Source organism: Geotrypetes seraphini, chromosome 8 (assembly GCF_902459505.1).
Source record: "Geotrypetes seraphini chromosome 8, aGeoSer1.1, whole genome shotgun sequence".
NCBI classification, from domain to species: Eukaryota; Metazoa; Chordata; class Amphibia; order Gymnophiona; family Dermophiidae; genus Geotrypetes; species Geotrypetes seraphini.
In genome coordinates this window covers 61,505,689-61,522,367 of record NC_047091.1, presented here as the reverse complement: position 1 = coordinate 61,522,367, position 16,679 = coordinate 61,505,689, and the positions used below count along the sequence as shown (strand labels likewise).

The following is a 16,679-nucleotide window of genomic DNA, read 5'->3' as shown; positions in this document are numbered from 1 at the left end:
GGTACGGGGAAGGGAAGAGGGGGGGGCGCGCGTGTGGTGAGGGGAGGAGTGGTAAGAGGCGGGGGAGGGGCGGAGAGGAGGAGGGGTGCCAGTGCCCGCACCAACATGGTTGACGGGGCAGACTGCATCTCACCCCACCCCCACCCCCCCCTTAGTATGCCACTGCCTCTATCGCTGTTTTCTGATTTGGAATGTCGCATAGCATTTCTACAAAATATACCATAGGAAAAGATACGATTTACTTTTGGAAAGCAGTTCAGGAATCAATTAAGGGAAGCAGGAAACCCCTGTGACTACTGCTGGTCTATCTCTGCTATTCTGCTGTGTTGTTTGATTCTTACCCATAGATCTCATCTTTTTCTCTCTTCAGACTGTCATTGTTTCCAAGTCCCGGGGGCATTGTCGGCCTGTGTACTGCTCCAGCAGATCCGTATGGAGAGCTTTGGCTGAGAGCGTGGTGCTGGAGAGTCCTGCCGGCATGAGGATCCCCGAAGCCGGGAACAGGCATTCCATCCATCCCAGGGTAATGCAACAACTCATCATACTGGACGCAGGAGAGAGAGAGAGAGAGAGGAAAATCGCTCAGAGTTCAGAGGAAGGAAACCTCACCCCCTCCAGAACCTTACATCACCAGTCAGCATCACGGCAATCACATGCTTACTAGTATTCACAGGGAGAGAGGAATCCTGGCGTGATATCCACCAATATACACCCGGTGATAGGGAGAGAGGTGGAGTTAATATCCACCAATGTAACACAGTGACAGGGAAAGTGACCTGAGGTTATATCCACTAATATAACACAATGACAGGGAGAGTGAGCTAAGGTTATACCCACAATACACACCCAATAATAGAGAGAGAGAGAGGTCAGGTTATATCCACCAATACACACCTGATGATAGGGAAAGGGAGCTGAGGTCATGACAGGGAGAGTGGCCTGAGGTTATATCCACTAATACATACCCGATGATGGGGAGACAGAGTGGGGATTATATCCACCAATATAGCACAAGGACAGGGAGTGTGGACTGAGGTTGTATCCACAATACACACCTGATGATGGGGAGACAGAGCTGGGGCTATACGAAAGGCCGCTGAAAAGACCTGAGCCCAACCAAGAAGAGAATGATGTAGAGCAGTGTTTTGCAAACTTTCCGGCCGGGAGCACACTAAATCCAGTGCCCCGGCCAGAAGGCACCCTGGTAGTCAATGCGATGACATCACACGCATGGTGACATCATCACGTCAACTGCCGCACATGTGCGGAGGCCCGTCTCGCCTCGACCCCCGCCGGTGGAGGGATCCGGGAGATGCGGAGAGAAGAGGAGAGACCCCGGCCAGGAGGAGGGTCATCTGCGCTGACTGACTTCCTACAGGACCTGTAGGCAGGCAGCCGGCATGGATGACTCTCCTCCTCGCCAGTGTGTCGCGCCACACCAGAAATCTTAGGAGGCACACCGGTGCGCTAGGGCACACAATTTGCAAAACTCTGATGTAGAGCCATGAAACGTACAAGTTATTCTACACTTTTCTTGACGCTTTTCGTTTCAGTGAGACAAATGCATCTAGTAAATGGGCACAAGTATGGGGAAACTGAGCTATTGTGACATCACCAATGAGCTTGGCTATTAGGCATTGGTGGAATGAGGCATTATGACATCACAATAGGCGGGACCGCTGAAAAGTTCTCAGCCCAACCTAGAAGAGAAAGATGTGGAGCCATGAAATTTACAAATTATTCCACACTTTTCTTGACAATGATATGAAATGAAACAAAAAGTGTCAAGAAAAGTGTGGAATAACTTGTAAGTTTCATGGCTCCACATCATTCTCTTCTTGGTTGGGCTGAGAACTTTTCATCAGCCCCTCATATCTACCAATATAAATGCAACAGAGATGCCATATTACCCACTTCCAAACTGGAGATTTTGGCCCAGTCCTGGTTTTGAACTTACATCCCAATGCAATATGGGATTTGTAGTGCCTGATCCTGCCCATTAAAATCAATACTGCAAGAACCATAATGCATCAGGATGGAATGGTCAGACTCCGCCTCTTGCCCCATCCTAACTCCACCCCTGACTGTCACAGCCTTACCTGAAATAACGCTGTGACAGTCACAGCTAATGCTCGGAGGCACTGTCCAATTAAATACCTCAGAATATCAACAGCAGAGCCAGCCAAGGTCATTCGATCATGGAGGAGTCTCTCCTGCCTAGTTAAATCATTTTGAATATCTACCACTGAAAGTAAGAACTTATAATTAAAACAATACAAACTTATCGTTCAAGCTTCAGAATAGAACTTAGAGCCAATTTCCATGCCAAATTCTGGGCACGAGGACTTACACCAACTGAAAGATCCCTGGAATTCAATAATACTTGCACACCCCTGACCCAACCATGCCACTCCCATTGTCCCGTCGATTTATGAGTTGCACACTAAAAGATTTGCAGATAGATCTTTATGGAATAGCTCCTAGCAAGATGCATGGGCAAATCCAAATTGTTGCCAACTAATGCCAACAATTGATTGTTACCACCCAATTGTTGACGCTGATTGGCTCATTAGTCAATTTATTTACATGCACATCTCAGAATATGATTACAATTTTGCATGTGGAAATTTGTACACCATAGATAGAATCTGGAGGAAACTATATTGTTAGTCTAATAAAAAAAAAGAAACCATCAACGTGTTTTTTTTTTGTTTAAGAACATAAGAATAACCATACTGAGACAAACCCAGTATCCTGTTTCCAGCAGTGGCCAACCCAAGTCACAAGTACCTGGCTGAAACCCAAAGGGCTCCTTTTACTAAGGTGCGCTAGCGTTTTTAGCGCACGCAGGATATTACCGCATGGCTCAATGCTGGTGTTAAGGTCTAGTGCGCGGGGCAATTCAGCACGCGCTATTCCACGTGTTAATGCCCTAACGCAGCTTAGTAAAAGGAGCCCAAAGTGTAGCAACATTCCAGAGCTAAGATTGTGATGTCATAATGCCTCAATCCACCAATGCCTAGGAACCAACCTCATCAGTGATGTCACAATGGCTTGATTATCCTATACTTAACTCAAATAAGAACATAAGAGCTACCATACTGGGACTGACTGAAGGTCCATTAAGCCCAGTATCCTGCTTCCAACAGTGGCCAATCCAGATCACAAACCCCTCGCAAGATTTCAAATAGTAAAATATATTTATGCTGTTTATTCTAGGAATTAGCAGTGGATTTTTCCACATCCTTCTTAATAATGGCTTATGGATTTCTTTTTGAGGAAGTTATCCAAATCTTTTTTTAGACCCTGCTAAGCTAACTGCTTTCACCACATTCTCTAGCATGGAAATCCAGAGTTTAATTGGACATTGAGTAAGAAATATTTTCTCCTATTTGTTTTAAATCTACTGCTTAATATTTTCAATACATGCCCCCTAGTCTTAGAATTTTTGGAGAGAATAAACAAGTGACTTATATCTACCTACTCCACTCTGATCAGTATTTTATAGACCTCTATCTTATCTCCCCTGTGCCATCTCTTCTCCAGGTTGAAGAGCCCTGGCCACTTTAGCCTTTCCTCATAGGGAAGTCATTCCATCCCTTTTACAATTATTGGCGCTCTTGTCTGTATCTTTTCTAATTCCACTATATCTTTCTTGAGAGAAAGCACAACAATTGAGGGCTATTCAATCTTCTTTAAGATCTTAAAGTTAGAGAACTGTTGCTCAAGGAATGTTATTGCCTTTCTTGGATTATTGTAAGTTTTGATATAGAGCAATCTCAGTACAGTAACATAGTAACATAGTAGATGATGGCAGATAAAGACCCGAATGGTCCATCCAGTCTGCCCAACCTGATTCAATTTAATTTTTTTTTCTTCTTCTTAGCTATTTTTGGGCAAGGATCCAAAGCTCTGCCCGGTACTGTGCTTAGGTTCCAACTACTGAAGTCTCTGTCAAAGCTCACTCCAGTCCATCTACACCAGGGGTGTCAAAGTCCCTCCTCGAGGGCCGCAATCCAATCAGGTTTTCAGGATTTCCCCAATGCATATGCATGAGATCTATTAGCATACAATGAAAGCAGTGCATGCAAATAGATATTCATTGGGGAAATCCTGAAAACCCGACTGGATTGTAACCCTCGAGGAGGGACTTTGACACCCCTGATCTACACCCTCCCAGCCATTGAAGCCCTCCCCAGCACATCCTCCCACATACGGCCATATACAGACACAGACCGTGCAAGTCTGCCCAGTACTGGCCTTAGTTCTTTACTATTTACTATTATTTTCTGATTCTAGATCCTCTATGTTCATCCCATGTTTTTTTTTAACTCCGTCACCGTTTTCTTCTCCACCACCTCTCTCGGGAGCGCATTCCAGGCATCCACCACCCTCTCCGTAAAGAAGAATTTCCTTACTTTGCTCTTGAGTCTACCACCCCCTCAACCTCAAATTATGTCCTCTGGTTTTACCATTTTCCTTTCCCTGGAAAATATTTTGTTCTACGTTAATACCTTTCAAGTATTTGAACGTCTGAATCGTATCTCCCCTGTCCCTCCTTTCCTCTAAGGGCTTCCAGTCTCTCCTCACACGTCTTTTGTCGCAAACCTCCTGTCATTTTCATCACCCTCCTCTGGACCGCTTCAAGCCTTTTTGTGTCCTTCGCCAGACACGGTCTCCAAAACTGAACACAATACTCCAAGTGGGACCTCACCAACGATCTGTACAGGGGCATCAAAGCTACAGCGACACCTTCATTGGTTGCCGGTACAATCATTGACAGAACAAAATTCAGATGAATTGGTAAAGGATTGTGTACTATGAAATAACTACAGCCAATCATGTTCTGCACAAAATCTGACTTGGGCTTTCCTAAGTTTGAAAGAGGTTAGAATGAAAAAATGTTTGGAACAATTTTTTAGGTCTTTAAGTACAAAGATATGGAATTCCTTGACTGTTCAAATTAGAAGATCTAGCTCTTATTTACAGTTTTGTTTTGGGGAAATCTAAAAACATAATTGCTTAAACAATATGCTATAGCTGAAGTCTGATAATCCTCACTTTCCGTGAACTTATTTCAGACACCACCCGTAGCTCTGAACTTTGGAATCTTCTACCATCACACCTCAGGTTACAGTCATCTTTAGACAAATTTAAGAAAGATCTCAAAACATTCGTCTTCTCTGATGCCTACGCCTAATTGGCCATTTCTATCAATATCTCACTCCCTTGTCGCTATTTTTCCTGCAGGTCTCTACCTTCACATTTATCTTACCCCACTTTCTATAAAACATTGTAGTTCTCCCCCTCTTTTCCCGCTTTCATGTTGTGTCTCGCACACCTCCTCCCACTGTTTTTTTTTATTGTAATCTGTAAGACATTTTTTGATAGTCTGGATATCAAGCTCTATATAAACTTGGAAATTTGGAACTTGGAAAGTTGAAATATACTCCATTTTTAGGAGGTTCTCATTTACTGCTATCTGTGTTGAATCTTAACAGAAGAACATGAAATATAAGATTTTTTAAATAATATACGGTAGTATAGTTTAGGAAAAGATATGGGGAGCAGGTGTTGGGTCGAATATAGGACTTCATATACTCATTTATCCAAAGTCGAAGGGCCAAAGAAAATCACCAAAATGTTCCACAGTGAAACCGGAGAAAGCAAGTGAAAAAAACAAAACCTGTGGAGTCGATGATCGTGATGTGAAAGTTTATTAAAAAGTCTTCACAATTAAAAGTGATGCAGATCAATTATAAATCTAACCTATTCTCGCACTGTATAATGTTCACTTGCAGTTACATTTCATATTCACATTAAGATCTTGCAATCCCATTTATATCGCTATCACCTTATTCGGCCTTCACATGTTGAGGAGAATCAGGTCCTGTTTTCAGCAGCAGCATTTTTCTGTTCTTGTTCAATCTATTATCCTTTCTCGGTTAGAATATTGTAACTCAGTCTATCTAAGTTTAACCAAGAATAGCCCACAAAGGCTCCAGTTAATTCTGAACACTGCGGCCAAGTTGATTTTTAGCAAGAGTAAATTGTTTCTATATTCAAGAGGGCCTGGGATAGGCATGTGGGATCTCTCGGAGAGAGAAAGAGATAATGGCTACTGCGGATGGGCAGACTAGATGGGCCACTTGACCTTTATCTGCCATCATGTTTCTATGTTTCATTGGCTTCTGATATTTTCCAGGATACACTTTAAATGTGCCTGTTTAACTTTTAATATTCTATTGGGCATATGCTCTCTACTTGTATCTCTTTCCTGGAACTCTCAAAGACTGGGTCTGGTCAGGACTATGCAAAAACTTAAACTGTCTTTTTCTTCCCTTAAAGGTATTGTTTTTATGGTTCATAGTCTGTCGCACGCGAGACACCAGCGCGCCGACAATCCAGCGCTGACAATTCGGCGCAAGAAAGAAGTGCGCTACGGAAAAACTTAATTTTAAAGAGCTCCGAAGCAGGGTGTGATTGGGGAACCCCCCCCCACACTTTACTGCATAGTGTTCGCGCTGCTGTTGGGGGGGGGGGGGGGGTTGGAACCCTGCTTTATAGAGAAAACGGAACTTTTTCTGATTTTTTTCAGGAAAAGTTCTGTTTTCTCTATATTGTGGGGGGGTTGCACCCCCCACACACCCCCAACAGCAGCACGAACACGATTCAGTAAAGTGGGGGGGGGGGATTCCTGTCGGAGCTCTTTAAAATTAAGTTTTCCCGTGGCGCGCTTCTTTCTTGCGCCAAATTGTCAGCGCTGGCTTGTCGACGCACTGGTGTCTGCGTGCGATTATCCCGTCACTGTTTTTATTGATAAACTAGGGAAATCCTATTCATTTAAACTAAGGGCTCCTTTGACTAAGCCGCGTTAGGGCATTAACGCACGGAATAGCGTGTGCTAAATAGCCGAGCATGCTAGACGCTAACCTCAGCATTGAGCTGGCGTTAGTTCTAGCCACGTAGCGCGTGCTAAAATGCTGCAAACTCTAAAAACGCTAACGCAGCTTAGTAAAAGGGGCCCTATCAGAAATATGGAACAATATTCTCCGAAGCTTAAGAGAATTATGGTCACTTCAATCGTTTCGCAAAAACTTAAAAACTTGGCTATTTTCAAAATTGTACGTTCTGTTTATTTCTTTAACTTTTTAATTTGCTGTACACCGAGTTGAGCTTTATTATATGAAGATGACTCGGTCTATAAATTCAAGTTTTAGTTTAGTTTATTCATTATTCTAATTTTTTGTACATTTATTTATTTACATTCTTTTATAGGACCCCAGCAGATGGTCTTTTATGACCGAAACACGGATCGTGTCAGGTCCACACCACAATACCTTTACTGTGTCCTATATGGATTTATAATTGATCTGCATCACTTTTAATTGTGAAGACTTTTTAATAAACTTTCATATGAAGATCATCGACTCCACAGGTTTGGGTTTTTTTTTGCTTGGTTTCTCCAAACTAGAAGGATCGTGGATTGGGCAAACTGGATGGACCAATTGAATCTTTTTCTGCTGTCATTGATGGCAGATGTTATATATCACCCCCCAAAAAACACAAGTTAAGTGGAATTCAACAATGGAACAATACAAAACTCATCCACCATGAGACGTGCCAGGTACACATTCAATTTAATCTAGATGTGAAATATTCATGATTGGCACAGGCTTATTCAAAAATTTAGGAGGTGGAAAAAGCCTCAGAACCCAACCGTTGCCAACCAGAGAGATGGCTAAAGGTATGGAAGGTAGCAAACCTCATTGGAATAAAAAAAACCTCCTCCATTTGTGAAAAAGCTGTGCGGTACAATGGATAACAACAAGATTGAAACACAAACTACTTATCTTGTGTGGAGGATCAGGATCTCCTTGAGTGCAAGAGGACGCAGTTTTTTTGTGCTCCTATAAAGAGGATTGATCGGCAACTTTTATACCCTGAGGCAGCATGAATTGTGAAACAGTGGCCACCGTTGGTATGCCAATCCTCCGCACAAGATAACTAGTTTCTGTTTCTATCCTGTCATCCATTGCACTGCACAGAGCTTTTTCATAAACGGAAGAGGCTTTTTAGGCCAGTGAGGTACGCTACCTTCCATACCTTTAGCCATATCTCTGGTTGGCAAGGGTTGGGCTCTGAGGCTTTTTCCTCCTCCTAATCTTTTGAATAAGCCTGTGCCAGTCACGAATATTTCGCAACTAGATTAATGTGAATGTGTACCTGGCACGTCTCAAGATGTTATAAATCAACCAGTATACGCATCTTGACTAAGAGAAGGAGCTCAGGTTGTATCCATCAACATATACACACTCATCGGGAAAGAAATTCCGGAACTATAAGCATCAATATACACACAGCATCAAAGAAGGAGAGATGAGAGTTGGGTTGTATCTAGGTTTACCAGACATCTTGGCATACCAAGACATTCAACATTGTATTATAAACATGACACATTGTAATAATTGATGTTTTCACCTGTTAACTGTCCTGATTACCTATTAAGTATGCTCAACCTGCAACCTATTCTGAGCTCGTTGGAGAAAATGGGATAGAAAGCCAGATTTACCCAGACATGTCCTCTTTTTAGAGGACTGTCCAAGTGTCCAGACGGCTTTCACCCTTGTACAATTTGTCTTTCCTGTCCCCCACCTACCTCTGGCTCCACTGAAATGTAATCTTTGGGCCAGCCAGCTTCAGCAGCGAGGTGAGCCTGCTGCTGTCAGCCTACCCCTGGAAGCTGCCTTTCTGGAGCGTCTCACTTTCGTGGGAACAGGAAGTCGCTCTATAGAGGTGGCTTCTGGGGTAGGCCAATGAAAGCAGGCTCACCTCGCTGCTGCAGCCGGCCGGCCCGAAGATTACATTTCAGTGGAGCCGGAGGTAGGTGGGAGACAGGGAAGAGATAGAAGCACCATCCTGTGTGTGTGTGTGGGGGGGGGGAGGGGGGAAGGGGAGGGAGAGAAAGAGAGAGAAGCACCCATGGGAAGAGGGTTGGAGGGAGCGAGAAAGAAAAACACCCACGGGGTTAGAGGAAGGGAAAGAGAAGCATTGAAAACACTGATCATTTTACTACAGGACTTATACTGAAGAAGAATTTTTCTGTATTGCTTTTCAAACAACAATTTTTTGTACCACTTTGTACCATGCAATATGTGTTTACTATCTTTGTTGTATGTTCACTTACAAAATTTCAATAAAATAATTGAACTTAAGAAGATGGAAACGGGGGCTAAGAAATGGGTTAAAGGTGAGGTAAGGCAGGGGCAAGACTGGTGAAAGGTGGGGGGTTGGGGTGGGTGGGGCAAGACTGATGGGAGGCGGGCCCAGGGTGGGGTCAGGGGTGAGATGGGTTTAGGCTCATGTGTCCTTTTCTTTTGACGTCACAAATATGGTAACCCTAGTTGTATCCACCATTGTATACTTTGGAACGGAGAAGGAGATAGATTAGATGGTTGAATCCTCATTTTCAATGAGCACAGATAAACTAAACTAAGCTAAACCTTAGGTTTGTATACCGCGCCATCTCCACAAGCGTAGAGCTTGGCATGATTTACAGAGTTAGGAAGAAAGGAACTCCAATGAAGGGTTATAGGAAAGGAACAAGAAGAAAGAGAGGGACAAGGGTCCCAGAGAGCAGGAGGTGTTAGATTTTTGAAAAGAGCCAAGTTTTCAGGTGTTTGCGGAAGAATTGGAGGGAGTTTGAATTTATGAGCGGGGATGTGAGGTTGTTCCAGAGTTCTGTGGTTCTAAAGGGGAGGGATGTTCCTAGTTTTCCTGCACGAGATATACCTTTTGTAGAAGGGAATGATAGTTTCAGTTTTTGGGAAGATCTGGTGGAGTTAGGGTTAGAGGAGTTCCAAAGGAGTGGAATAACGGGAGGAAGGATGCCGTGTAGAATCTTGAAGGCTAAACAGGCACATTTAAAGAGGACTCTGGAGTGTACTGGAAGCCAGTGGAGCTTGGACAGGAGCGGAGAGACGTGGTCGAACTTGCCTTTTGCGAAAATAAGCTTAGCTGCGATGTTCTGAATAAGCTGAAGTCTATGGAGGTTTTTCTTAGTTAGGCTTATAAAGATGGAGTTGCAATAATCCAGTCTAGAGAGGATGGTGGATTGAACAAGGACGGCGAAGTGAGAATGATGAAAGCAGGATCTCACTTTCCTCAGCATATGAAGGCTAAAGAAGCATTTTTTTACCAAGGAGTTGAGGTGATCATTGAAGGAGAGAGAGGAGTCTATGATGATGCCCAGGATTTTGCTTGAAAACTCGAGCTGAAGAGTGGGGCCGGAGGATAAAGGGATGGAGGTGGGTAAATGATCTAATATTGGGCCGAGCCAAAGTAATTTTGTTTTGGACTCATTCAGTTTCATTTGTACAGATTGGGCCCAGGATTGGAGGTTCATTATACATGCGGATATGTTCTCAGCGAGGTTAGTGAGGTTCGAGTCTGTCTCGAGGAGGATGAGGATGTCGTCAGCATAGGTGTAGAGAGTTTCTAGGGGGCATAGGTGGAGGAGTTTCAGAGAGGACATGTAGATGTTGAAAAGGATAGGAGAAAGGGGTGAGCCTTGCGGGACTCCACATATCAGCTTCCAGGGGGAGGATGAGGTGCCGTTTATGTTAACGGTGTAGGAGCGGAAACGTAGGAATTTCGAGAACCAATCTAGGACTATAGAGCTTGTGCCTATTTCGGAGAGTTGGAAGATTAGGATATCATGATGGACGACGTCGAAAGCTGCAGAGAGGTCGAATTGTAAAAGAACAGCGAATTTATTGCGGGAATGGAGTTGTTGCACCTTGGAGATTAGTGAGGCCAATAGGGATTCGATGCTGAAGTTGGGTCTGAAGCCGAATTGGTGGGGTAGGAGAATAGAGAATCTTTCTAGGTAGGATGAGAGTTGAGTGGATATGATAGATTCTAATATCTTGGTTAGGAGAGGGATGTTTGCTATTGGGCGGTAATTGGATGGTATGGAGGGGTCAAGGTCGGTCTTTTTCAGTAGGGGGGGTCAGTGCAATATGTCCCATTTCGGAGGAGAAAAGGCCCGATGTTAGGGCAGAGTTTATAAGTTTGGTGAGGGAAGTGATGGCCTGTGTAGAGATATTCTCAAATAGGTAGGAGGGGAAAGGATCCAAGGTACACTTGCAAGTTTTTAGTTTGAGGCAGAATTTGGAGACTTGCGATTCGGAAACAAGCTCAAAGACGGTCCAGGATCTGTCATCTGGAATGGGATTGGAGACAGGTAGGGTAGGGTTGAAGTCAGTAGAGGTCAGGGAGTTGTAGGAGACTTTAGGAGGGAAGGAGCATCTTAGGGTGGTAACCTTTTCATTGAAGAATTTTGCTAGGGCATCGGCTGATAGAGACGAGGGGAGCAAGGATGGGTCCTTTTTTGTAGTTAAGGAATGCCAAATGTTAAACAACGCACTGATCTGGTTGTTGGATCTGGAGATCTTATCTCCAAAGAAGTTCTTCCTGGCTTTTTTTAGTGTTGAATTGTAGAGTTTGATATTGACCCTCCAGGTCTGTCTATCTGAAGAGGATTTAGATTTTTTCCATTTGCGCTCCAGAGCGCGACATTTCTGTTTCAGTTCTCTGTGAAGCGGTAGGTACCAGGGGGCCTTTCGGGGGTAGGAGATGGTTTTAGTGGATATTGGAGCAAGGGAATGGTAGATGGATTCAGAGAGGGAGATCCAGTTGCGCCAGTAGGATTCGGAGTCTGTAGGCTTAGGATTGGAGGAGAGTTGGTTGAGGAATTTGGACCAGAATAGATCGCTCAAAGTTTTTTTGCGGAAAGTTATGGAATGGGAGGAGCGGAATGGGGATTCAAGGTGTGACATGAAAATGGGGAGACAGGTAGCCCCTAAGAAGTGGTCAGACCAAGGGACTTGTTCCCAACGAGTGTCATCGGTTGAAGTTTTGAAGGCGGTAAGATCGAGGAATGTGGTGAAGTCTAGTGTGTGCCCCTTTTCATGGGTTAGAGAAGAGGTAGGTGAGGGGAAACCTAGAGAGGTAAGGAAATTGTTAAATTCAATCGTGTCCTTGCTGGTGGTATCGTCAAGGTGGAGATTAATATCATCAACGATCAATAGTCTTTGAAATTTAAGGAAGGCATTTGTTATGGCCTCAAAGACGAGATTGGAGGAGTTGATCCAAGGGGTAGGTGGGTGGTATAGTAACAATATGCCCAATGGGTGAGTGCGGAGTTCATCATTGACTGAGGCAAGCATATATTCTAGAGAGGCGTGAGTGCCCTTCTCGAGGAGCTGGACGTCAAAGAAAGATTTATAGAGGAGTGCCAGTCCTCCTCCTTTTCGATTGGATCTGGGAGAGAAGAGACCTTGATAACCGGGGGGGAGGAATTCGTTTTGTGTGAATAGATCGTCTTTGGCGATCCATGATTCCGTGATGCACAGGAATCCAGGGTCGAGCTCGTCTAGAAGGTCCTTCAAGATTTGGGTCTTGTTACATGCAGATCTGGCATTGCAATAAAGTGTTGGGACTGGGGTAAGAGAGTCAGAGGCAGCGTTGGGAAGATTGGCAGGGGGCAAAGGCTTTAGTGAATCCTGGTTGACTTTTCGGGGGGTTTTCTTAAAAGGGGGATTTCTGGTGCGTATCAGTGTGGGGATTCTGAGGCCAGGACAGATGTTATTGGTGTTTGCGGGGTCGAGTAGGTTGGGAGAGGGAGGTTTCAGACAGAGGGAAGTATAGAGAGGTGAGCTGAGTAGGAGGAGAAGGAACCAGAAGGATGGATGTTTTGGGGGTAATGGGTCTACTACTTTTGCAGTTGTGTGGCTTGTTAGAAAATTTAATAACACACAGAGGGAAATATGGGTGGTGGATTTAATCTTGGACTTATAAAGAACCAGGCCTTTAATGGAGGAAGCAACTATCTCGCCAGTCATACACACTCTCACTATAGCCTTATAGTGGAATATGTTTATCCACTCCTACCCTAACTGAGATCATTTTCAAGCAGCATTCTAACCTCATGTACAACTTTCTTCAAATTAGTCCCCTTATTTTCAAACTTCTTTATCCCTATCTTATCTATATGCTCCATCTTTGTTTACACGCTATGCTGTCTATCAAAATGTTTTAGCACGCATTGGCATTGACATTGTGATGTAACACAGCAAGGTGGTCCTACAATACTCGAGGCACTGACCATCAATCAGATATCCAGAATAGAACTGATGCAGTTCACAATTGCAATACTGCTGGTTTTCTCTTGGACTTTCAGATGGTAAAACCCAGACCTGAACTAATCACCAAGTTCACTGAATTAGAGTTCCATCGTCATTAGTCCCATGTTTTATTAAATAAATAAATGTAAGATTTTGAACTACAAGGAGCAGAGATGGATTTATGATATACAAACTGTTTCTCCATATGGATTGAATGAAAAACTGGAGTGGGTGTCCCTGGTGTAATATGATTGGATGAGTTTCCTGCATTTTGATAGGATGTTGTTTAGTTCTCATTTCTTATTGGCCTCAGATGCTTTTAAATATATGACGCCAGACACCACAGCCATGTTCAAATGTAGTATGTTGTGGAATCATCGGCATGGAAGAGTTTGCTGAATAATACATAAGAAAGATTTTTGTACATACGTTTTGGACTATGTACAAAGGACCGCTGAAGAGTTTTCAGCTCAACCAAGAAGAGAATGATGCGGAGCCATGAAACTTACAAGTTTATTCCACACTTTTCTTGACACTTTTCATTTCAATGACATGAAATGAAATGAAAAGTGTCAAGAAAAGTGTGGAATAACTTGTAAGTTTCATGGCTCCGCATCATTCTCTTCTTGGTTGAGCTGAGAACTTTTCAGCGGCCCCTCGTAGATGGTCTTTTTAAGATCACCGGCTTAAGAATATTTACTTGTTTCAGAAGGAGCATCTCTGATGCGTCCTTTCTGGCGAAACATAGCGTTATGTAAGAAGCAGACTCTATACACTTCAATAATGAATGTTAAGGATTCAAACTCACCCCCTCTTTACTAAAGCGTAGCGCGGGGATATAGCGCCGACAGTGGCGGTAACTGCTCCATCAGAGCAGTTACCGCCACTGCAGGCGCTAAAAGCCTTGCTATGCATTAGTAAAGGAGGGGGTCAGATAAGTCCTGAAAAGTTTTCAATTGGTAATTTGCAAATATAATGCAAGCTGGAATCATACTTTTTTTTTTTTCTATAAAACACGGATCCAATGACGATGTGACATTGATCCAGTAAACTTGGTGATTGGTTCAGGTCTGGGTTTTACCATCTGAAGCTCCAGGAGAAAAATAGTAGTATTATAATAGTGAACGACATCATTTCTATTGTGGACATTGCAATATCGTATTTTCAAAGCACGTACACACACAAAGTACCACAGAAACCTATGATATTATGTGGGTCTAAGTGCTTTGAAAATGAGCCCCTATGTCATTCTTCGTATGGTAATTTAAATATTTTTACTGCTGTAATTGTCTATTGCAGTTTATTGCACACTGTGTGTCGCGGCGAGATTCCAGGTGTGCCGTGAGACACTGGGGAGGAGGCGAGCCCTTGGCGCCAGCTGACTGCCTACAGGAAATGCCTCTCGTGGTGAGAGGCACATCCTGTAGGCGGTCAGACAGCGCCGGCGTCTCTCCTCCTCTCACACTCCCACCCCCACTGGCATTGTAACAGCACGCTCAGGGTCCCATCTGGGGGGTCTCCACATATGCGTGGGCATCAACATGATTATATCACACATGCACGTGACATCATCACATCGATGTCTGCGCCCTCCAGACGCAGCCCCGAGTTTAAAAAAAGCTCAAAAAAGCTTGTGAGATATTTGTCTATTGCTTAGGTTTGACTTATTTTTGCTATACAGAGCTTTGGATTTTTGCCCAGAAATAGCTAAGAAGAAGAAAAAAAAGCAAACCGAATGTTGGGTATTATTAAGAAGGGTATTACAACAAGGACGAAGGAAGTCATCCTGCCGCTATATCGCACGATGGTGCGCCCGCATCTGGAATACTGTGTCCAGTATTGGTCACCGCACCTCCAGAAAGACATGGCGATACTTGAGAGGGTTCAGAGAAGAGCGACGAAAATGATAAAAGGTATGGAGAACCTTTCATACGCAGACAGGTTAGAAAGGCTGGGGCTCTTCTCCCTGGAAAAGCGGAGACTCAGAGGAGACATGATAGAGACCTTCAAGATCATGAAGGGCATAGAGAAGGTAGAAAGGGACAGATTCTTTAGCCTACTGGGAACCACTAGAACAAGGGGGCACTCAGAAAAATTGAAAGGGGACAGGTTTAGAACCAATGCTAGGAAATTCTTTTTCACTCAGAGGGTGGTGGACACCCGGAATGCGCTTCCGGAGGTTGTGATAGGACAGAGTACACTACCGGGTTTCAAGGAAGGATTGGATAAGTTCCTGAAAGATAAGGGGATTGAGGGATACAGAAAGAGGTAGAGATAGGCTATGATAGGGCATAGAAAGAAGGACAGGGGGCTTAAATGATTTAAACAAGGATCACCTTACAGGTCATGGACCTGATGGGCCGCCGCGGGAGCGGGCTGCTGGGCGTGATGGACCTCTGGTCTGATCCAGTGGAGGCAACTTCTTATGTTCTCATATTCTTATGAATCAGGTTGGGCAGACTGGATGGACCATTCAGGTCTTTATCTGCCATCATCTGCTATGTTACTATGTTACTACCTTGAGTGAATTCCTTCAAAACGGCAATAAATAAATTCTAATACATAAGAAGCATAAAATAAGATGACAAGACCTGGAATGGTCTGCCAGTGGAGGTGGTGAAGGGAGGAACTTTAACGGACTGTGGGTCCACTTGGGACTGATATGGAAGACAGGGGGTAAGAAAGAGGTTGAAAGTTCAGATATGAGATGTGGGGTGAGGAGTTGGGTTTGGACCAAGTGTGGAAATTTACCTTCTCATCTACCATTAAGTGGAAGAATTGGAACTGGGAAGGCTTGATGGGCAAAAGATTTTCTGCTATCATTCACTATGTTCTTATGTTCACCAATCGACTTGTAGTGACTGGGAGACAGAGAGAGCTGGGCTTATAATCACCAAGAGATACATAGTACTCCTGAGGAAATTCTGAGATCTGTGCTAGAGAATTTGTCTCTGCGGGAAATCTTCCCGTGTCATCCTTTATCTGAACCTCAGTCCTTCTACACCAGCATTCTACAATGTAAGGCTTGAGGGTCAGTGGCTGAGCCCATTCATACTCTGATTCTTATGTGAGCCAAGTACAAGATAATGAACACACTGTGACATCACTGATGAGGTTGGCTCTTATTGGTGGAATGAGACATTATGATATCACAATATCTGCTCTGGATACCAGAGACTGTCATTCTTTAGTGTCTATCTCAACCTCAGTCATACTCTGATTCTTCCTTCTCTTTAAAGATTGACATGGGGATGGTTTCACAGGTGGGACAGGGACAAATTCTGTCCACATGTCATTCTCTACAGCATAATTTGTGCAGAATTTTCCACCTGAACAGAATTCTGCACTTGTGCAGAATTTTTTGCAGGTACCAGCATCGGTGGATCTCCTCAGTCCCTCTTTCTCCTCCCCTGCTGACTAAGGTGTATCATTCTTAAACAAAGATATACTTATAAAATAAATCAAAGCAGTATTTATAAAAATCCTTTAACC

The 16,679-nt window shown here is 43.7% G+C and overlaps 1 protein-coding gene across 1 annotated transcript in view; it reads right to left on the bottom strand.

The window, feature by feature from the left end:
- MEIS3 (Meis homeobox 3) overlaps positions 1-16,679 on the bottom strand; it is a 171,534-nt gene that overhangs the window by 135,183 nt on the left and 19,672 nt on the right. Inside the window, exon 2 of the mRNA XM_033957346.1 lies at positions 342-544. Coding sequence (XP_033813237.1) covers positions 342-544 — 203 coding nt within the window. The remainder of the gene's footprint in view (positions 1-341; positions 545-16,679) is intronic.